General features: G+C 37.7%; 1 protein-coding gene across 2 annotated transcripts in view; it reads right to left on the reverse strand.

The window, feature by feature from the left end:
• Positions 1-6,896: 6,896 nt before the first annotated feature.
• Positions 6,897-22,846, reverse strand: part of GFPT1 (glutamine--fructose-6-phosphate transaminase 1) — a 53,795-nt gene continuing 37,845 nt past the window's right edge. For both annotated transcript variants that reach the window (XM_043603554.1, XM_043603553.1), the window contains 7 exons: positions 19,786-19,906; positions 19,234-19,391; positions 11,668-11,782; positions 11,281-11,408; positions 10,550-10,717; positions 9,715-9,876; positions 6,897-9,063 (listed from right to left, as the gene is read on the reverse strand). In XM_043603554.1, the coding sequence (XP_043459489.1) occupies positions 9,019-9,063; positions 9,715-9,876; positions 10,550-10,717; positions 11,281-11,408; positions 11,668-11,782; positions 19,234-19,391; positions 19,786-19,906 (897 nt within the window). In that variant the 3' untranslated portion in view covers positions 6,897-9,018. The remainder of the gene's footprint in view (positions 9,064-9,714; positions 9,877-10,549; positions 10,718-11,280; positions 11,409-11,667; positions 11,783-19,233; positions 19,392-19,785; positions 19,907-22,846) is intronic.

Here is a 22,846-nt window from a genome sequence, read left to right on the forward strand (position 1 = left end):
CTGCTGACTTCCCACCTTTCTCTAGACTGTGGCTTTGTCTCCTGCCCGCCATGGGCAGCCCACTGGAATTGAAAAGATCTAGCCTCCAGGAGAGGAACAGATGCCCCCACCCCCCCCCCAAGAATTGCCACCAGCTTCCATACTTGTCACTTCTCTTCCTAGTGCTTTCTTACCTTTTGCTTCTGAGAACCTTTTTCTTGATAAGAGATTGTTTTCTTCTGCATTCCCATCCAACATTAACTTCTCTATCCCAGGAATTTCCTGTTATCTAGTCTCAATATTGCCAGAAACTCCTGCTGCCACCTCTCTACATATATGGGCCTGCAGTTTATATACAAGAATAGAGAAGGTAGGGTCCCAACCTTAGCTATAAGAGAGAGAAGCAAAAAGTTCTGGCAGAGAAGCACCACTACCTGGGTGCTTGTGGAGGCCAAAGGAAACACAAAATGGGCAATGGAAGAGAAAATGTATTGGTATGTGCATGTACGCGTATGTATTTAAGTAAACTATGGACTCTTGACTAGTTGTACAAATGAGGGCTTAAGTAGCAGTGCACGTTCTTTCCCTGATATGTATACGTTTATATAATTAACTTGGCCCCTCCCCCTTCTAAGTACCCCACTTAAGAATATATGACTTTTATACTAAGGGGGATTGTGACTAAGGGAGAGAAACGGACAACACATAGAGAGAAATCTGTGAAATTTATCTCCTCTTCTTGGGAAGAGGGTGGGTCTTTATTTCAACAGGGATTCTTGCAACATATCAACCAGAATCATATCCTTTTTGATCCTCCTTGGAAATTTAAATATGGACACAAGGGTGAACTGCGCTGGACAATGTCTGTTGAGTATCTTGCGCCAGCCCACCGTTCTAAGTTCTCCTTTCTACTGTATACCTATCCACAGAGATCCAATTAGATTTCACCAATGAGAGCCATTTGCACACAATCTGGAACAGGAAAGTAGAAATAAGTATTCTCCAGCGGTAAACTGCACACAGGTTAATGGGCATCAGACAGCTAATGTGGGGTCTGCCAACAGCTTCCATGCATCTTTCTGGCAGTCACCCACCCTGGTGCCACAAGACCTTCCAACAGTTGTGGCTTCTTGCAATTTCTACACGGGCAGATTGCACAGGGGCCTCATTCCCCCTTCCCGAGGCCTCCTCATGGCTGTGTCAGCCCCAATTCCCCATATTAAATCCTTTCCCACTGGAAATGCCAGTCAGTAGTGATTTATGACTTCTTGACCAAACTCTAACTCAGCAAATAAAAGCACTGAAAGAAAATAAATTAAAATGCTATTTAGAGTGTAACTTAAGGTCAGCAAGTGGTTTATTAAGCCACTGCTATGGCAAAGTCATTGTGCTTAGGCAATGAGAAACACAAATATCGTGTAAGCAGAGCCCATGTGTCCACAGGACCTTCTCATATGGTGTGTGTGCCTAGTAGACCCACCAGGATGCTAGGCAGCTCAAGGTAAGAATGGAAAAGCAAGAGCTGGCTGTTACTTTTTGTGAAGGGTTATCCATTTAAATAACGATCCAAGTTTTGAAGCATCATTTGAAGTATGTTTGGGCCTAAGTCAAGCCGTAACAGATTCTTTAATTTAAAAAATAACTTAGGGGAGCCTGGGTTGCTCAGTCAGTTAAGCGTCCAACTTCCGCTCAGGTCATGATCTCACAGTCCGTGAGTTTGAGCCCCGTGTCGGGCTCTGTGCTGACAGCTCAGAGCCTGGAGCCTGCTTTGGATTCTGTGTCTCCCTCTCTCTCTCTGCCCCTCCCCTGTTCATGCTCTGTCTCTGTCTCAAAAATAAATTGAAAAAAATAAAATAAAAATAACTTAAAAATCAGCCTTGTCTTCTGATAGGATATCAACATTCCCCGAGCTGCCCTTCCTTGGTTTCAGCAATGTTGAGCCCAAAGGAACTGAGTGAGGACCAATAACATAGGAACATCACCTTTTGGGAAGGCCAAGTGGAGGAGACCAGTATGTCTACAAGTCAACTAGCTTTTGTCTGTTCTGGGGAACTCCAGACTCCATGCTTTACTCCTGGAACCAGGCATTCGCACACAAATTTACACAAATAGGTCTCTGCTGAGAAAATAACTCAAAGTACTTAAGTTATTAATGTTGTATCAGTAAAATCAATTCTGCATTAAGAAGCCAGGGTATTTTTCCACTTCACTTAAAACATCAAAAAAAAAAAAAAAAAAAACAAAAACCCCCACACACATACATACATGCAAAAACCGTACATATGAAGAAGTTTTAAAATTAATTTGTTTCTTTCAAAGAAACACTTTGAACTTTAGTAACAATACATGGGTCCAAGTTAATAACCAAGAACATAAGATAAAAATCTTATAAGGATTTCCCACAGTTCCTAGGTTTCTACACAGCAGCAAAAGTAAATTCAATTTTGGGTTTACCTTTTATTCAAAGGATAAATACAAAATTAGGAAGCAAGAGATGGAATTCAAGGCAAATGTGCTCAACATTTCAAAATAATTCTACATACAAAGTATGGGGGCAAAAAGTCCCCATGAACCAAACTGGTTAACTACATTCAAGTCTAACAGGAACTTGAATTTACTGCTATTTCCCTTGGCCAGGAACTAAAAGCCTTGTCTCAGGTATTTTCCATCTCATTAGGGGCACTGTTTGAAGACCAAGCTTTCTAATGAGTCCATCCCACATTGCACTTGCCATAGTAGAACATCCGTGACTGATGCTGCCACACTGGCATCAGTGAGGACAACATGAAGACAGGAGTGTCACCTGAAAGGGCTTGTTGGCAGAAACAAACTGTAGTGACCCTGACACATCTAGACCTTTGCAACCAGGATGTTATAGGACAACCCAAAACTAATGGGTATCAACCTTTGGGTCTCCCATATTAAGAATGTATTAGGGGCACCTGCGTGGCTCAGTTGGTTACACATCCGACTCTGGATTTTGGCTCAGGTCATGATCTCACGGCCTGTGAGTTTGAACCCCATGTGGGGCTCCATACGGACAGCACAGAGCCTGCTTGAGATTCTCTCTCTCCCTCTCCCTGCCCCTCTCCCACTCACGTGCACCTTCTCACCCTCACCCTCTCTCTCTCTCAAAATAAATAAACATAAAAAAAAGAGAGAGAATATATTAGTTAAGAAGTACGAGGTCATTTGCCTTCTACTTGTAATAAATCCAGAATTCTCAATGAGTACTTCTATCACAGGCTTTGGGAAGTCTGGCAATTCTCCTTCTAAGACCTTACCATATTTATCTCCATTCCAGAACATACAAAGCTGAGTGACAGAGGCAAAAATTAACTTCTAAAGATCCCCAAGGTATGCAATAGCTGTGAGTTCCAGGATATACCTTATTAGGCTCTATTTTTAAACTGCTGGATGCCTCTAAATCACTCTTTATACTGCAGAAATTAAAAGCATATGAAAACATGTCAAGAGCTTTCATCTTAATAAGTATAAACAGCCTTTTTAATCTTATACAAACCAAGGTAGACTGATAAGTGGGTGGAAGGAAATAACTACAATTCTATCCAAAAAGCATTTCTCTAATTGTTTACAAGCTCCATTTTTTATTCCATATTTTCAACTGCACATCCAGACTTCATTTTCAAAAATCTTTTGAAATACGAAAAGGTACATATGGCTACATAACAGCATTAGGAGAAATACATTTGAGAAAACACAATAAGTGAACCTGGGAATTTCAGCGAACAAATCACATTAATAATATGAAGTTCAAAAACATGGCCTTTCAATCTTAGAAATAATCTCTTGTACACATGCTAACCAAAAAAAAAAGAACAATGAATTTTTCTGATTACACGCATACTTCTGGGGAACAGATCAGCTGGTTAAATAACCTGTAACCTGGCAATCTGTCTGTATATTATTACAAGATTAGTTTATAGCTCCAGGATGTTTAAGCTAATAAAGTGCCTACACCATTTTTTTTTTTAAAGGAAGAACTATTTACGTACAGAGATCAGTGAGGGAGACTTAACCCTTACTTCTTTCCTCATCCAAAAAACTGAAAGAATCCCTTTTTCTTAAATGCCACTCCCAATGACAAACTGGCCTCTAAATTTTTAGGGAAATTATTTCTTGGCCTTTACTAAGTACTCGGTAAATACTTACTGATAGCCAATTGAGGTGAATTTAAAGATAACCATTTAATAAAAGTAAAGCTGGATTTTATGCCAAAACGTGGCCCATGGAAAAAGTGATCCGTGCTGTGTGGCAGCCCCAGGCTTTGCTGTAGAGCAACACGGAGACAGAGCTGAGAGACCGGGCTCAGTTCTATGGGAAGGCAAAACAGCACAGCTATTCATTCAAACCACCCTGGCAGAACTCTGTCTCCTGCAGAACACAGCGAGTGCTGTAAGCACCAGGGATAGAGATTTTAGCTTGCTGTTTATAAAAGGATCCTGTAAAAGGAAGCTTTGTTCTATAATTAACAGATTGCCAGATACTTCAGAACTTTAGATTTAGAGGACAGGCTGTCTTGCTACTCACCCATTTTAAATATCCTTCTTTTGCAACTATCACTTAAGCAAAGTGTCAATCACTGTATACACCAGAAATCCGCTAGAAACACATTCTTACAAAAAAATTCAAAACACTTGAGAAGGTACAGTATCTATGGAGTATGACATCAGAAAAAATAGAGCCTTTGCTTTATCTAATGATTCTTTCTAAAACAATTGGCAAGTTGAAGTGGAGACATGTAACTTTTGATTACATTTATGCAATCATCTCTTCTTTTAAAAAGCAACAGTAACGGATTAACTTCTAGCATTAGAGAAGTATACTAACAACTAAACACTGGCTACACTCTTAGTGCAATACAATCTTTAACACATCTACCAACATGTACACACTTCAAATATTGGCAAATTGCTTCAAAATGTAATTCTCACTAAGTTTTGGTAACTTATTCACAGTTCACTGTTAGAGTTCTTGGACTTACAAGACATGAAGAAGAAATGACCAACTGGCTCAGGAAACTAAACATTCGTCTTAAAAGAACAGAAAACTGAAACAAAGCAAGGATTCTAAAATCTCCAGCTCACAAAAAGTATAACTTACACAAATATGAAAAGTTTTATTGAAGCGAAAACAAAATAGCCACAGAACATTTTAAAAAGCTAACAGGATCATTCCCATATTCATTCTGAGTACCATAAGAAAGGTAATTCAAGAATTTCCTAAAATGTTCTCATTAGCCATTATTTATGGTAGATTCCATAATATTGATTATCAAGCTATTACAGACTTATAAGTTAATACAGCATAACTTTACAGTCTTGCTAGTTAACTAGGATGTTCATTTTAACCCTGGAAATGACTGGTTCAAAGCTAATGTTATCAGTCCTATTGGTTGTCATGTCATAGATCTGAAGATAAGGTTAAATTCATCAAGCTAGGGAAATACTGATGTTTTAACTATCCTTAACTATTGTGAGAAAAACTCATGTGTTAGTATTTCTAAACTTGAGGTTAAAAAAAGTAATCTGAAATATGTTTTCATGGATAAGACACTCTATCCGGTGGTCTGGTATACAAAATCCACTAAACTTGTGGATATAAGGCTAAAATATCTTCCTTTACCATTTCCTTCCATTTCTTTGGCCTTCACAAATTCTATGCGAGCTATGATTTCTTTTTCAATAAACACTTTCCAATGACATTGTGCTTTTAGAAAAATCACTTAAATTGTAATATACAATAAATAGTTAACATTAGTCTTTCCCTTTTATTGCTACAGTATATCCTAATTTTTTTTAAGATAAAACACTGACTCCAAAAGACTTCTTAAAATGTTTGTTAAAGCAAACACTTCAGCTGGTCTTCCTTCTTTGAAGGTTTTAATAAGCGCCAAATGAACATCACCAAGGAGCTTTAAAGGGGGGGGTGGGGGCAGGGGGCTCCTTTCCCCCTGTCCTCATTATTAGCTTAGGCCAAGAGACCTGTATTCAGAAGGATAAGACACTACCATCTTAAAAACAACTTTCCACAAAACGTAAGACAGAAAATTTGTGTTAGCTCTCTTAACCCCCAGCCCCATCTGCACTCCACCCTGTGTCACCTCCCCTTGAGTGCTATCTATGCTTGCTTGCTTTTTACCTGCATTTCGCCTTTGCTGTTCCTTGGAGTACCACAGATATATGGTCTAACCAGGCCGTGATAATAGCTAACTCTACAAAATGCATTTTAACAACCTCTTTTGAACATAATACGCCCCTAAACTTGGACCACTGTCTAAGTGAACAAATCTGCTAACAACATTTAACAACCCAGCTCACCTCCATTTTTCCACTCTCTCACCCTGTGCCTTGCAATCATCTTAATCTTCACCGGTGATAAGACGGCCTGGTGACAAGCAGACTTTACTTTAAACAAGATATCCTTTTCAGTTTCTTGCACACTGACTTGCCCGTAATAGGATGCTGACATATAGCAAACTAAAAACAGTTAACATTAATTTTCCTCTTATCATTTATATCTATGGCATAGGTAATTTAAAAGAGATAGAAAAGCTGACTGACTGCAGAGTAACAATCATTTACTGGGCCACGTGTTAAGAGGTTACACATGACCCCAGCCTAAAAAGGGCTCATGGCTGAGGTAAGAAACTCTAAGTTACATATGAATGAATTTAAACTTTAAATGTGCTACAAGAAAGAACTTTTTATATAAAGGACTCCTTTTGTAGAATATCTTTCTTGAAAAATCAGGTTTTCTTATCCTAGATTACATTGGTTTTAATTGGGCATGTGTACTTGTTAGTGATTTGCCTCATTACAGTATTTGTGTTCACAATTAATGTGTAAAAGCATTTAAAAATCACTACATTAAATAAAATGAGAAGCAAGGAGGGATGAAGAGAAACCATGTTTATTTGGAAAATACCACTTCTTTGTTCTTTAATATCAGCTTTTGATATTCAATTCAGAACATATCCTAGCTTGAAGTGTGTGTGTGTGTGTGTGTGTGAGAGAGAGAGAGAGAGAGAGAGAGACAGACAGACAGACAGACAGACAGCCATAGAAGAGAAAAACAGAGAAACTGAAAACTAATGATTGATTTCACATATTTGTTCACTTAGGATGCTGATTCAAACTTTTTAGGCCATTAGGAAATGCCAAATCCATACAAATCAGAAACATAAAATGCATAATTTAACAAACAGAAGAAATGACTCTAAACATATACTAAAATCAGCAAGCCCAAACAAAATAATCTCAGAAACATTTAAAATACATAGATATAGCCATAGTAGCTATATATAAGATGTAAATAGTAACCTTTATTTTCAGAAACAATCAGGTTTCTAGTCTCCATCTATGACAGTCCTTCCAAAGTACCTCAAAATATGCAAAGTATTTTTTCTAACCCTAATACACAAGCAGAACTCTGTGCTGCACTTGCAGCAATTGCTTTTAGACAATCTTAACCTCATCAAGAAATTCAAACACAGAAAAAAGAAAAAGGCTGAATTTACTTAAATAATTATGCTAAGTATCTTTACAATTTAAAAGTGAAAACTTTAAAAAGAGAAGGACTTCACCAAAACACAGACACACTGCCCTATAACCCCCAAGATTTGGCAAAAAAAACCCATGGGGAAATTATTACTCAAGACATTTTGGGTGTCAAACCAATATTCTACTCTATTTTAATCTAAATTGTTAATTTCCATTTCCGATGTAAACCAGCTGAAGGCACCTCGATTTCACTTTATTTATTCATATCTTCTTCATTCCTAAATATATTTCAGGAGTAAAACACAGATAATAGAGAAAAATACCTAGGAAGTAACATTATATTTGATGCAATCCTTCACTAGTCTCAGTGTAAAGCATACGGCTTTCTCGGAGCCTAGCCCAGCATACACACTTAGAGTCAAGTGATTAGTCAAAAAACTTGCAAATCTTCCAAACTACAGAGAACTTCCACCTGGCGCAAAGGTACTAGTTTATGCAACAAGGCAGTGAAAAGCTAAAATTCACTACAAGACAATTTTCCTCAGGGCAAAATTAAAGAGAAATCTACATATATCAATACTGATTTAATCTCAGACATTTAGTAACAACTTTGTGTGGTAATTTCAAAGAATAAGATAAACTAAGTCATTCAGCAGTCATTAAACAAAACAAAACAAAAAAACTACAGATATTAGAAAATAGAAACCAGTTTTAGAACATGGAAAAACCAGGAGTAGGACACCCCATCTGTATGTCCCCCATCTTCACACTGAACACCATGTTGTCAGTTGTCTAAAGCAGCTCAAATTTAAAAGTTTGTGCTATGAGATTGTGCAAATAACTTGCTGTTAAGAACTGGAGAAAAACCAATGCACTACACTCTAGCTTCCTAAGTGAACTCAACTTCCACCTAACAAGCAACAGGTCTGAGAGACTCAGGTTAATGTAACTTACATAGAAATCCCACCATGAAATTCCACCAAGAAAAGCTTTCACTTTTTAAGTTCTACAGTTTGATTTAAAACCAAAACACAAACTTCAAAACAAATCACAGCATCTTCTCTTTACACGTAAACTTAGCAAGACCTTAATTAAATGTCCAAGTATTAGCATACATTGCTGCTGGCTTCAGATATCCAAGTAAATGTACTACACTTTCTTTGAGCTGAATGAATAGAAGCTCGGTAAAACAAAGGCCAATTATTCTAAAAACACAGTCCTCCCAGGCTGAAGTGGAGGACCCAGAAATCCAACATCCAGCATCCTTTAAAGAAAATGAGAGCTAAATCTCTTTGTGATAACAATTCCAATATAAATTCCATTATTTAAACTCCCCACAAATTACTGGAAAAATATGAGGTAATTTCACAAAAATCACAACTTGAGTGGAGTAATTATAACTGATATATAAATAAGGATTTACTAAAAAAGGCTTCGAGGGGTGCTATTTTAAATCAAGGTGTTAAATACAAAAGGTGTCTTGTGTTGCTCAATCGCCCAGAGTTGCAGATGCTCCTTATTCTACAGTTACAGATTTGGCAAGGTTCCGGGGGAAATCGACCTGCAAAAAAAAGAGCATTATTTGAATATTGTACAGACCGGGGGAAGAGGAGCAGTTACTCTAAGCAAATTATTTTTGTATATAAAACCAGAAAACATGTTCATTAACCATGTTAGTTACACACTACAAAGAACTAAAATGGGAAAATACAATCAAATAATGCATCTCAAAAGTCTCGAAAAGAGGAAAAAGGATCCTGAAGGAGCAGGTTCAGCACAGGAAGTACTCCTACGGTCCTCCATAAAGGTGGCAGCCCTCTCAGGGGACACTGGAAGTGTGGAAGAGTGGGACGTTCGATTGTCAGAGTGACTGCGAGGCCAGGAATGCTAAGCCCTGTGGTGCGTGGGGGCGTCCCAAACAAGAACTGCCAAGAGCTACCCCAAAAGAAACAGGAAACACAGAGGTTCCCCAAGGAGGTCATCTCTAATCTCGGAGTTAGGGTCCAAGGTTCCTTCAGGTTCTGTATGTAAGAAAAGGTTATGATGTAACTTACAAATCGGGCCATGCCACTGTAACAGGTGACAGATAAATATCTGAAGGATTTCTCAAATGCTATTGCTAAAAATTTTAAAGGAAAACTCTCAAAGTGAACTGGGTAAAAAAAAAAAAAAAAAAAAAAGTCCAAGATTTCTGCAGGGGCCCATCACGTACATCATAGCCTCTCAGCACAGCAAGGTGGAAAGCCAGCAACTGTAAGGGGATCACACTGAGAATGCCTTGCAAGCAGTCCACGGAGTGGGGCACCTTGATTGTTCTGTTAGTGTTCTTAATGGTCTCGGTATCTTCCTTATCACATATCACCACTGGGCGTCCCTGGGAAAGAAACACACACACACAGATGCACCATCACTGGTAAGCAAAGGCAGGGCTGTTGGACGTGAATTTTGCACTGCGCATCTGCATGTGGCCTCACTGACTCACAATCTCACGTGGTGAATCAGATTGATCTCACTTATAGCCAAAGAAATGGAAAATTTGTGGGATTCAGTAATGGGTTTAAACTCACAGAAACGAGAAATACCCGGCTCAGTACTTGAATCCAAGTCTGCCTGCCCTTGAAGCTCAATTTCATGACCACTACATTGTGCCCAGATAGTAATATCTTTGAGGCTTTATATAAAAGCCAAATGATCTGAAGAAAACTGTTAAGCACAGCACCTGTAATATTAATGTAAAACCTAGTTCCTCCTGAAATATACTTTTAAGAATATTAACTTAAGAGGGAGCAGCATACACTAATAAATAGGACAAGATCTGGAGACTAGACCTCAGTTTTGGTCTTGGCGCTGCTTATTATGAGATCTAGGAGCCGGGTCCCATCAAAACTCTTCAGCATCTCCGATTCTTCACATGTAAACTTAAACATGTTTTCTAAGCCTCCTACCGGGCACTGGATTATCACTTTAAATGTCATAAAATTCAAATAAGCTTTAGTGACCCAACTCTTAGAGAACCCCAGGTCCCCTCACAGCAGCCCCTAACTCACCTGCCTTGCAACCACCTGCTGAAGAGCATTCTGACACTTGGCGTAAGTGTGATCTCTCATGATAATCATGATGACAGGCATCAACTTATCCACCAAAGCCAGAGGGCCATGTTTCAATTCACCAGCAAGGATGCCTTCAGAGTGCATATAAGTGATTTCTTTGATTTTCTAACAGGAAAGAACTAGATTAGTCTTCAGTCTGTTTCTCAAAAACCCATTCTTAAGTAAGTATTACATAAAACATCTGGTGTCTGAAGTCACTATTTATCCAGAAGTATTAAAGGACCACTGACCTGTAAATACAGGTTAATAGATCATTATTTCTAAACTCTCAACAAGTAACTACAAGTTTTAAAACCACAAAAACTTTTTGAAGATTTTAGGTGACCATGAATATATTCATATTACTCGGTGGCTATTCTCTACTTGCCTCATGCTTGACCTCAATTAAATCTCACACCTAGAAAAAATTCAATCTTTTATTTATTCATATTTGGACAACAAATTAACCAAGTTACTTGCTAAACCCAAATTACCACATTAAAATGTACTTTTCTTGATTTTCACTTTTGAATTAAGTATTCTGTTACCCTTTCTCAAGATAACAAATCAGAGCACATAAAAACAAAGGCATTTTCAAAAGTTCCACCTATTTCATTCCATTTAAAAATTATGGCTACGTGCCAGGTCCTCATGTCCAACAGACTGAAATTACAAGTGAGAAGACTTACTAGTGCCCCTTCAAGACAAGTAGCATAATGATAGCCACGTCCCATTATCAAGACTGACTTCTGATGATAAAGTTCCGTTGCCAGTTTCTGAATTTCATCATCCATGCTCAATACTTCCTTGATCAAATCTGTTAAGAATATTAACAAAGTCTATGAAAGAAGGACAATAAACTGAACTGATATAGTAACAATAATATACTGGTAGCAACCAACAAAAGACCAGCGCTTCTATCTTCTGTGACCTCAGTGAGGGGTTTTTAAATACTAGGCAAAAAAGATCTTTTTGACTAAATAGCTATAAACCACAGCGTCAAGGACAAGAAGAGAACTTCGCCTGTTAGCTACTTCCTCGGACAACAAAAATGTACTGTGTGAGGATCTTCGTACCAGGCAGCCGCTTCAATCCAAGCATGATCTCTTTGCGTCTCTCTTGCATGGAGATCCTGTCATCACACATCATGAGGGCAAACATCACAAGGGACACAAACTGGCTGGTGTAAGCCTGGAACAACGCAAAAAAGCACAATTAGCTGCAGTTGCATTTTAAGAACTTGGAATTTTTAATGTAAAACGATGAAAATAAAGACTTTCCTCCCATTAGTTTTACAAATATGTATTGCCCATTTTTAAAAATAGCATTAGTAACAGCGAGCTGAACCAGTACTTGAGAAATCTATCACTATTCTCCCTTTCTGAATTTGAACAAATGACCTAACTTTTATTTCCAAAGACAAAAACAGAAGTTCCTTCTAATGCACTAGAAAGGAAAAGCGAGCAGAGAGTAACTCTGCACATGCATGACAAATTTAAGTTTTTGATAGAAGTCAAAAGCAAGGCACTCACTGAAGAATCCCTGAGGTATTTACACTGGTTTGGTTGGATTTTTAAAAAATTGTTCTTTGAGGGGTGCCTGGGTGGCTCAGTCAGTTAAGTGTCTGACTTCAGCTCAGGTCATGATCTTGCCATCCGTAAGTTTGAACCCCGCATCGGGCTCTGTGCTGATAGCTCAAAGCCTGCAGCCTGCTTGAGATTCTCTGTCTCCCTCTCTCTCTGACCCTCCCCTGTTCATTCTCTCACTCTCTCTCTCTCTCGAAAATGAACATTAAAATTTTTGTTAAATAATAATAAATAAAATAAAAATTGTTCTTGGATTTTTTAACCTTTGCCAATATACTTGTTGCTCACTGCCACCTTCCCCCATCCCCATCCCCAGTTTGGCTAAAAAAAAATTTTTGCTTCAATTGTAGAAAGGTAAGTAGAAATAAGAATAATCCTCAATCTTAGAAATAATTACACTTTAATAATGGTATTAATAACATTTGTGAATATTGCCTTCTAATCTTCACTGCCTTTCTTTTCTTTAAATGGTTAAGAAACTTCTCTCTCAAAAATAAACATTAAAATTTTTTTTTTAAAAAGGGGGGGCACCTGAGTGGCTCAGTCGCTTAGGTGTCTGGCTTCAGCTCATGTCATGATCTGGAGGTCTGTGGGTTCAAGCCCCGCCTCGGACTCTGCTGACAGCTCACAGCTCAGAGTCTGGAGCTGCTTCAGATTCTGTGTCTCCCTCTCTCTGCCCCTCCCCTGCTTCCTCTCTGTCTCTCTCTCTCTCAAAAATAAATAAATATTTTAAAAATTTAAAAATAAATAGTTAAACTTAATTAGTAGGTATAATTTTATAACTTGCTCTTATTCTCCATTAAATCACAAGCACTTTCCCAAGGAAGAGTGCCTTCTTTCTTGTTTACTACCGTGTGAGGCAGTTTTGAAACTTGAGCAGCTTTCCATCTCTTTAGGCCCCAGATGGCCCACCTGTCAAAGGGACATTTTCAACGTTATCATGAGAATGAAACGAGACCAGTGTAAAGCACTCGGAATAACAGCTGACACACAGGCTCAAAACAAACTTTTACTCATAAAAGTTTGAACTAAAAGACATTTATTTTCCTAGGCCATAAAATGGTGAATGTTTAAAACCTGCAGTCAACTATGGGGCACCTGGGTGGCTCAGTTAGTTAAGCATCCAACTCTTGATTTCAACTCAGGTCATGATCTCACAGTCCATAGGATTTGAGCCCTGCATCAGGGGCTCTGTGCTCAAAACTAACTAACTAACTAACTAACTAACTAACTAACTGAATAAATAAATAACAAAGTAAATAAATAAATAAATAAATAAATAAATAAATAAATAAATAAATAAAGCAAGCTTTCTGTCAACTACCAAGACTATTTTCATTCCCATTAGCTGTATGAGAATGTGAGAGATGCATAGATGCGTATGTTTACCATTTGCCTGCTAGGTAATGGCCTCTCAATACTACCTTATCACAAATATCCTGAATCTGACAAGTTAAGATTGTTTTCATGTTCATTGGCCATTTATGTTTTCTCTTTGAAGACTTAACTTCATTGTTCTTCACTTGTTTCTGCACTTGGGGTGTGGGAGTTCTGTTTTGTTTTTTTTTTAGTTGGTCTTAAGGTCTTTATTGTTATGTTTCAAATACTTTTTTCCCAGTTTGGGGTAAACCTTTTTTTATAATGGTGTGAATTAACTTAGAAGTTTTATTTTTTTAAACTTTTTTTTTTTTTTTCAACGTTTATTTATTTTTGGGACAGAGAGAGACAAAGCATGAACGGGGGAGGGACAGAGAGAGAGGGAGACACAGAATTGGAAACAGGCTCCAGGCTCCGAGCCATCAGCCCAGAGCCTGACGCGGGGCTCGAACTCACGGACCGCGAGATCGTGACCTGGCTGAAGTCGGACGCTCAACCGACTGCGCCACCCAGGCGCCCCTATTTTTTAAAACTTTTAAGTAGTACTGTTAGGCTTAGTCCTTCCATTCCAGCATCAGTTAAGTACTATTAATTTTCTTAATTCTGTTGTTTTCGTTGTCCCTTTTTATTTATTTTTTTTTTTCCTTTCAGTCCATCTGAAATTTATTTTAGTGCAAGGTGTTAACTTGTGTTTTCTTCTTACAAATAGCCAATTTTCCCTCCATTTCAGCCCTCCCTTCTCTACTGGCTCATGACATTTCCTGTAGCCTCAGTTCTCACGGCATACTAGTTATGTTGCAGAACTGATTCTGTCCCACAGATCTGTCAGTTGTTTACAAAACAATCTTCCCATCCAGAAACACGGCATTTTCATCAATTTGTGCTAAAAATGTAAAAGTCTGTAAAGTTACAGTTTTCATTTACTCAATAAGTATTTATTAGGGAGCATCTTAGACAGTGCTTGGTAGAGTTGTAAGTATTTTTATAGCTATTGAAAACAGAATCCCTCCTCCAAACACACCCCTCATATCTTTTCTAAGTAGCCACTGTCAATTTATAGGAAAATATCTTGTATATATTTTATATAAAGCACTTTGTATGAATTCTTCTTCATTCTAAGAAATCTTTTACTTGGTATTCTTAAGCTCTGCAGGTAGTCTGTCCTGTCGATTGGAAATAAGGAGAACCTTGTTTCATTCATTTTTCTCTATTATTTGTCTCCTGCTATTTGCTATTTTGGGTTTCCTTTTTCTTTTTTAGTAAAGCATTTAATGCTATGAAGTTACTTCTAATTATCATTTTGGCCGCACTTTCTAAATTTTGAACCATGTTTGTTCATTGTCATTATTTTTGCATGAAGCCTTTTTTTTTTTTTTTTTTTCAACGTTTATTTATTTTTGGGACAGAGAGAGACAGAGCATGAATGGGGGAGGGGCAGAGAGGGAGGGAGACACAGAATCGGAAACAGGCTCCAGGCTCTGAGCCATCAGCCCAGAGCCTGACGCGGGGCTCGAACTCACGGACCGCGAGATCGTGACCTGGCTGAAGTCAGACGCTTAACCGACTGCGCCACCCAGGCGCCCCGCATGAAGCCTTTTTAATAGCAGTTTTGAGACCTTTTTAACTCACCAGTCATTTAGAGAAACTATATTTTATATTTCAGGCATTTGAGGTTCTTATTTATTTATTTACTTTGAAAGAGAGACAGAGACAGAGAGAGAGACAGAGCACGCACACATGAAGGAGAAGGACAGAAGGAATCTTTTTTTTTAATGTTTATTTTTGAGAGAGAGCAAGCAAGCAAGGGAGGGGCAGAGACAGAGGGAGACAGAAGATCCAAAGTGGGCTCTGAGTTGACGGCAGAGAGTCTGATGCAGTGCTTGAACTCACGAACCATGAAATCATGACCTGAGCTGAAGTCGGACGCTTAATTGAGCCACCCAGGAGCCTCAGGAGAGAGAGAATCTTAAGCAGGCTCTACACTCAGCAAGGATCCTAGTACGCGACTCTATCCCACAACCCTGGAATCATGACCTGAGCCAAAATCAAGAGTCGGACACTCAACCAACTGAGCCACCCAAGTGCCCCCTTATATTTTATTATTAAATTACTAGGAATATTGCGGTGTGGTCAGCTACAGTGCTATATATAATTTTAACATTAAGAAATCTATTCTGATTTTTTTTTTTTTTTTGTAGATTATAGGCTGAATTTCTACTACTCTTCTCTGGATAAGGAATCACTTCATTAGTGAATATTTTCCTGTCAAAATGTGGATAATGAGCCTTCTGTATAATAAAAATCACAGTCTGCTAATGCTCCTTACCTTCCCAGTAGTTAAATGAGACTCCCTATTGTCCCTTGGTGGACCTCCCAGCTGCTAGCTGCTCATACAATTCCTTCACAGCTACCTGTCCCTGTGTTCCCATGTGTCCTACCAGTAGGCTGTGATTCCCCCCGCCCCGCCCCCCCACCCCCCCACAGCACTGAAGTGGATTCACAGTCCCTTGCCTCCAGGCTACTGAGCACATCTGTATTCTTAAACTCCAGTCCCTTCCAGTCTACCTTTTCCTGCTGACAGTTATTTTTCAATAAACCAATTAATCACAAAACATATGATCAGGACAGGGGGAGAGACCCAGTATCTGGGACCCACGGGATCCCTAAACTGTTTCCAATTCAAACCAATCAGATGGTTTTTACCTGAGTAAAAATGTTATTTTACATAGTAACATTTCCTTATTTGGACTTAAGACATCTCAACACTGGTTTTTAAATATAAATAGAATAACTTTAACCTAGAATAGAATAACGCACATATTTTTCCATTGCATTCTTATTACAGCTTAATTTATAATTTCATGCTTTTCATTTCATCAATATATACCAGAAAACAAATTATGAGGAAAGCAAATTACACCTCACACTTAGAACTTACTGAAGTTTGAAAGAATTTACCAGGAAAATGTTGACTCTGAACTTTTAAACTTGGTTTTACTTTTTATTAGGCCAAAAAGTTATTATCGGTTTATTTTTAAAATTCAACAAAAGTCAGTACTGTGGTTAAATTTTAAACACCTGCAATAACATACAAAAATTGCTAAACCTGCATATTTATGCCCATCAATTCCTACAGAAACACAAACTGTCTATGATCTGAAATTATGAGAAACTTACCCTCTCTCTAGCCCTGACAGTTTTTTAGGCAAAGTTGGGGATTTGTAATCAAGATTATAGAATTCTTGTGCTAGCTCCATCACGGGGCCAGGGATTAGGACCAATAATAAACTTTTTTGATCACCTATTAATATGTAAACATATTTGCCATTCAGAAACAGCCTATTACTAAAAACTGCAAAACTTGTACAACTCCGAGCCTAGAATGTCTAAAGCAATTGAAGAAAACAAAATTCAGAATCCAAGAAAACTTAAAGAATCCAAGAAAAATTAAAGACAGATTAAACTGCTAGGCTTACTAAGAATTTTAAGGAAGTCATTTTTTAAAAGAAATTAATTAAAAGATCTACTATGAAAAGATGCTTATTTTCTTGCATAAGATGTAACCATTGGAGAAACTGGGTGAAAAGTACATGGACTTCTCTGTACTCTTTTTGCAACTTCCTACAAACCTATAGTTATCCCAAAATAAAAAGATTTTTTAAAAGGACCTGCAAAAAAGAGAACTACTGCTAGAAATAACAACATGAAAAAAATCTCAAAAACGTCCTGTTAAGTGGAAGAAGCCAGACACAAAAGGCATGCATTATACAATTCCATTTATAAGAAATTTCTAGAAAATGACATAGTATAGCAAGAGAAAGCAATTATAGCTACCTCAGGCTGAGGCTAAGAGGCGGGAGTAGGGGTTAACTGGAAATGGGCACAAAGGAACTTTTTTTCAAGTAAGTCTTCTAAAACAGGTCTGTAGTGACAGTTACACAAATTTACTAACACTATACACCGAAAATCAGTGAATGTTATGGTGTGAAATTTATACCTCAATAAAGCTATAGAAGAAAAGGTTAATGGTAGAATCTAGGTGATAGGTATATGGGTGTTAACATAAAATTCCTTTAACTCTGCTGTGTGTTTGAAAATATCGTAATAAAACGTTGAGAAAAATTAAAGTTTCTGTGAGAAACAGAATTAGAAATCAAAAAAATTGTACTTCCCCTGGCAGCTCACAGTTCAAGAAAGATTTTAATAAAAAGGAAGTCAATAGCGTCCATTCAGTGGTGTGACCCCATATCCCACATATCCCACGGTGAAGCCCTTGTTTCGCCATGTGTTGTGAATAAAGGGGCCTTGGAATGCCAATCCCTGATCAAAGCTGTCTGTCTGGACACTGTTCCAAAACTCTGTATGCTGCTGCTGAGGGCGGCTGGTTATTTATTCAGGCACAGAATGGAAACCCAAGCACAAACATCGTACATGTTTTAATTACCACATGGAGAAAATTCAGGTTTCAGCTTTCTGCAAATTATAGTGTTAGCAACATCAAAGTAACGAAGAAACAAAAAACCTCACTCAGAGTTTTTACAGAAGAATCACAAATCTCTCCTTCCCCCCAAAACTTCTGAGTTTCTTTAAAATGAAAAAAATTCAGGGGCGCCTGGGTGGCTCAGTTGGTTGGGCATCCAACTTTGGCTCAGGTCGTGATCTCACTGTTGGTGAGTTCAAGCCCTGCGTTGGGCTCTGTGCTAACAGCTCGGAGCCTGGAGCCTGCTTCAGACTCTGTGTCTCCCTCTCTCTCTGCCCATCCCCCACCACTCACACTCTCTCTCTCAAAAATAAACATTAAAAAAATTTTTTTCTAATAAAAAAATTCAAATGTAGCTACGCACATGTTAACATCTTCTTCTACACACCTTTAATTAGAATCAAATTCACTGATACCTAAGTATCTTATTAAACAATCAGCAAGAAATAGTACACTTAAGCAGAAAAACAGAAATGCTAAAATCATAAAGAGTAATACATTTGTGCAAAGAGAATATCTTTTGCATTTATATATCTAAGATTCCTATTTTTATTACTAATACTAAATTTACATATATCCCAATTTCAAAGAGCAAAGTAGTCTAAGGCCCTAAAAAAAGTGTTTAAGTCTCCACAGATGTAGTATCCAAAGTGGAATAGATACTGTCATAGGATATTCATTTTTTTTTTAAATAGGCAAATTTTATACCAAAGGTGTACCTCCCTTACAAACTTTCAAAGGTAACATGTACATTTTGTCATATTTATTAGAAACTATAAGTGTGCAAATAACATATGTCAATAAACTATTGTCAAAATGTCAAAAACTATTAGAATTGAACTGGATGTTTTTAAAAAAAAAAAAACTGGATGCTTCTAAATTTGTTATTTTTCTAATTCCCTAACTATCCTTAATAAAAGAAGAGGACATCATATTTACCATGTACCCCACGGCACCGGCAGGAGGAAGAGAAGTGATAAATGGATAGCCAGCAGAGGCCCTTTCAACCCTCAAGATGGGACTGAGGCAAAGAATGACAAGTGTTTTATCTATTACTCACCATGAAGTCGTAAAATAATTACAATGATTAGTAAACTTGATGAGTTCCGTAAGTGCTAACAAATGACCCAGAAGATACAGATTAGTGTGCTCCACCACAACTATGATTAGATAATCATGAGAACAAAGTCAAGACTTACTTTTGTGCTGGCCACGCCAATCTCGGGCCCGGCATTTATGTGAACTCCACAGTCTGTCTCCCTTGATATGGAACTGCCCACCGTGTTTGTGATCCCCACAGTTAAAGCTCCTCTCTCCTTACAGTACCGAAGACCCATCAGGGTGTCTGCTGTCTCACCTGTGTAAGAAGGAAGACAAAAGTAACACACAGAGCAATCAGCAGACCCTGTTTCTTAGATGCAAAAACAAAAAACTGACTCTACTTTCAAGAATATCATTTAAGTAAAATTTAAAACATGCACTTAAAATAATAAGTTTGCCAAACTTTTGATAAAAGCTTCCTACTTTTTAGGATCTCCTTTCCTACTTTGTCTTTGAAAATTCAGCTCCTTGAGAGTAAAATGTGTTAATTTTACAAATTCATAAACAATTATGTAATATCAAAATAAATCTGGACTTGTCAAGTCATCTGTAATACCTATTTATCTTCAAATAGCAGTTTCTGCCAAGATATGCTATGATCATGAGCAAGAATGACTTTCCTTTCCTTCTAGTTTTTAAAATTAGCATACCTGACTGACTAATGAAAAAGCAAACATCATCTCGAAAAACTGGTGTGTTTCTATCCAGGAAATCACTGGCAAGCTCCACCATAACAGGCAACTCAGTCAGCTCTTCGAGAACTTGACGTGTCTGCAAGGAAAAGATGACCTGGTCATATGACCTTACTTCAAATACTCTTGCTCACTGGACTTCCTTGGATTCAATGTATACTTCCCATAAAAATGATACAACAAGCATTGTTTGCCAGCAAACAAGCACTGTTAACATTTAGTACAAGTCTCTTTAGACAGTTAGCAATGCATATATTCTTATAAGCAAACACACCCACACATATAAAATGTTTTGAAGGTAGAAAAAGCACTGTTCTGAGTTAGCTTGAATGTTATCTCTAACTTCCTAATTCCTAATTTTTTAATGACAATTCCTATTTCAAACGAGATAGCCACAGATATATAAACACCCCGTGAAAAATTAAACACTTCAAAAATACTATGTATCCACAAAGAGTACCATTTTCCAAAAAAATCAATACATTTTAGAAATCTTGTTTAAGAAAGCTTACTATTTCCAAACTTTGCAGCATGGAGGGTGAAGTAGGGAAGTAGGGGGCAGTGTGCTTCTATTCAAAGAATACCATAACATTTCTTTTACTAATTTCTCTTTCTTTTCTTTTCAAATTTTTATTTAAATTCTAGTTAATGTATAGCTAATTCCTACTCTAATTCAATTCCTTTTACTCTCATCATCAGAAAATGTAAAACAACAGAAAAAAATAAACTTTTAGGCAGCAAAATTTTTAGGCCCTACAGATGCATACATTTGGTTGTTGCGGAGACCACCTGCTTCTTTACGCAAGCACCCCCTCCCCCATCTCTTGCCCCACCAGTGCATTTCTCCTTCACAGTAGTGAAACAACTGTAAAGGTTTCCTCACTTCATAGCCCTTTAATTTTTTTTTTTTTTTTTTTTTTTTTTTTTTTTGAGAGAGAGAGAGAGCATGAGCAGGGGAGGGGCAGAAGAAGTGGGAGAGAGACAATCTTAATCAGGCTCCGCGCTGTCAGTGCAGAGCCCAGACGTGGGGCTCAATCTCATAATCACGACATGAGCCGAAATCAAAAATAGACTATCAAACGCCTCACCTCCTGAGCCACCTCACCCACTGAGCCACCAGGGTGCCTCAGCCCTTTAACTTTCTTTTCCACAAGGGCAGACTAAGGGGTACGAGCTCTGCCTGCTTGGGATTATCTCTCTGCCCCTGCTCTCAAGCACCACTTGCTCTTTCTCAGAAAGAAAGAAATAAACTTAAAAAAAAAGTAAACTAAATAGTTTTGTTCTATCTTTGGTTTGGCACTTTTTAAAACTTTTTTTTTTTTTCAACGTTTATTTATTTTTGGGACAGAGAGAGACAGAGCATGAACGGGGGAGGGGCAGAGAGAGAGGGAGACACAGAATCGGAAACAGGCTCCAGGCTCCGAGCCCTCAGCCCAGAGCCCGACGCGGGGCTCGAACTCACGGACCGCGAGATCGTGACCTGGCTGAAGTCGGACGCTTAACTGACTGCGCCACCCAGGCGCCCCGGTTTGGCACTTTTTAACAATGTTATAGTATCACATACAGATATTATGTGTATCTGTATGTGATACACATATCACATTTGAAGACATACAGAAAGTCTTCAAAGATAAAATCTTATTTTTAACTAACCTTTTCCATTGATGTATTTTACTTACTAATTATACACAAAGTTACTGACCCTAAATGCTAAATGTTTTCCCTCAAACAGAAATCAAACCTCCCCCTCACAATATAATATTTATATTGGAATTATATTCTCCAAAATAAAAAAAAGATACAAATCTGGCAACTTACCAGATATTTTAAAATATATCCCACAAAAGTAATCTCAAGATATATATATCTGTGCTAATACATGTCTTTTTCTTTCAGTGGAAGCAACTCTTTATAAATAGACAGAATGACGTATTTTCATCCTAAGAGACTAATTTACTGTTATAAATTCCACTGACTGCATGTCACTGTAAAAACCCAGTGACAATTAACATTTTGAAAAGCAAACTATACTTAGAATGATTTTAGTTGATTGTTATTGTTCAGGATACACATTACATACATAAAAAAGCAGCTATGCGTATGTGTCATTCATTTTAGACTCCACCAAAAACCACACAAAACCAAAAAACTATATAGAACAGAATTAATGACACTATTTTGTATGACAAACCACAAAGGGACTTCTAATGTTTGTTAACTACAGTAGTTTCAGTATCTATCAAAAAACAAAACAAAACAAACCTTACATTTTTTCAAATTTCATAATTAGAGAATTCTAACATAGCATAAAATTTCTGCCCTAAAATTCACGTCTAGCATTAGATGAAACATTTAATCAAATTTTTTTACTTCTGAATAAAGGGCTTACTCAGTAACAATAGATCTAAGCCACGAGTGAACTGCCCAAGCCCTTCATTTACACTCATGTCTTTAATTCATTCTTTTATTTCCATGATCAAAACAAACACTTTCTTAGGACTCTCCCCTTGAATACTGCCTAGACTTTCCTTTTTTTAGACCATGTGATTTGGGAGTGGGTGGGTAAGAGAACTGAGATGCAAGGGCTAGACAATCATCTAATTTCTATCACTAGTTAAATGACTGGCTCCCACAAATACAGATATAAATACTTACGACCCAGCAAATAAAAAACTACTACGTCATAAACTTCACGATCAATCCTAGAAGCAGAAACTGAGTAAGGGTCTTCTATACTTATGAGAGTTGACATCAACAGCATGATAAGACATCAACAGTATTATAAATGGTCTCTTCATAAGAAAACTACACATGGATCTGATTTACTGGACTAAAAGACCATTATATTCCTATGCTTCTGCATGGACAACCAACACACATCTTGGATGCAGAATTTCAGCTTCCCAAAAATTAACTCAAAATGAATTAAAGATTAAACGTAAGGCCTGAAACCATGAACTTCCAAGAAAAAAACACAGGAACAAAGTTCCTTGACATGAGTCTTGGTGATGATTTCTTG

This window comes from Prionailurus bengalensis, chromosome A3 (assembly GCF_016509475.1).
Source record: "Prionailurus bengalensis isolate Pbe53 chromosome A3, Fcat_Pben_1.1_paternal_pri, whole genome shotgun sequence".
Lineage (NCBI taxonomy): Eukaryota > Metazoa > Chordata > Mammalia > Carnivora > Felidae > Prionailurus > Prionailurus bengalensis.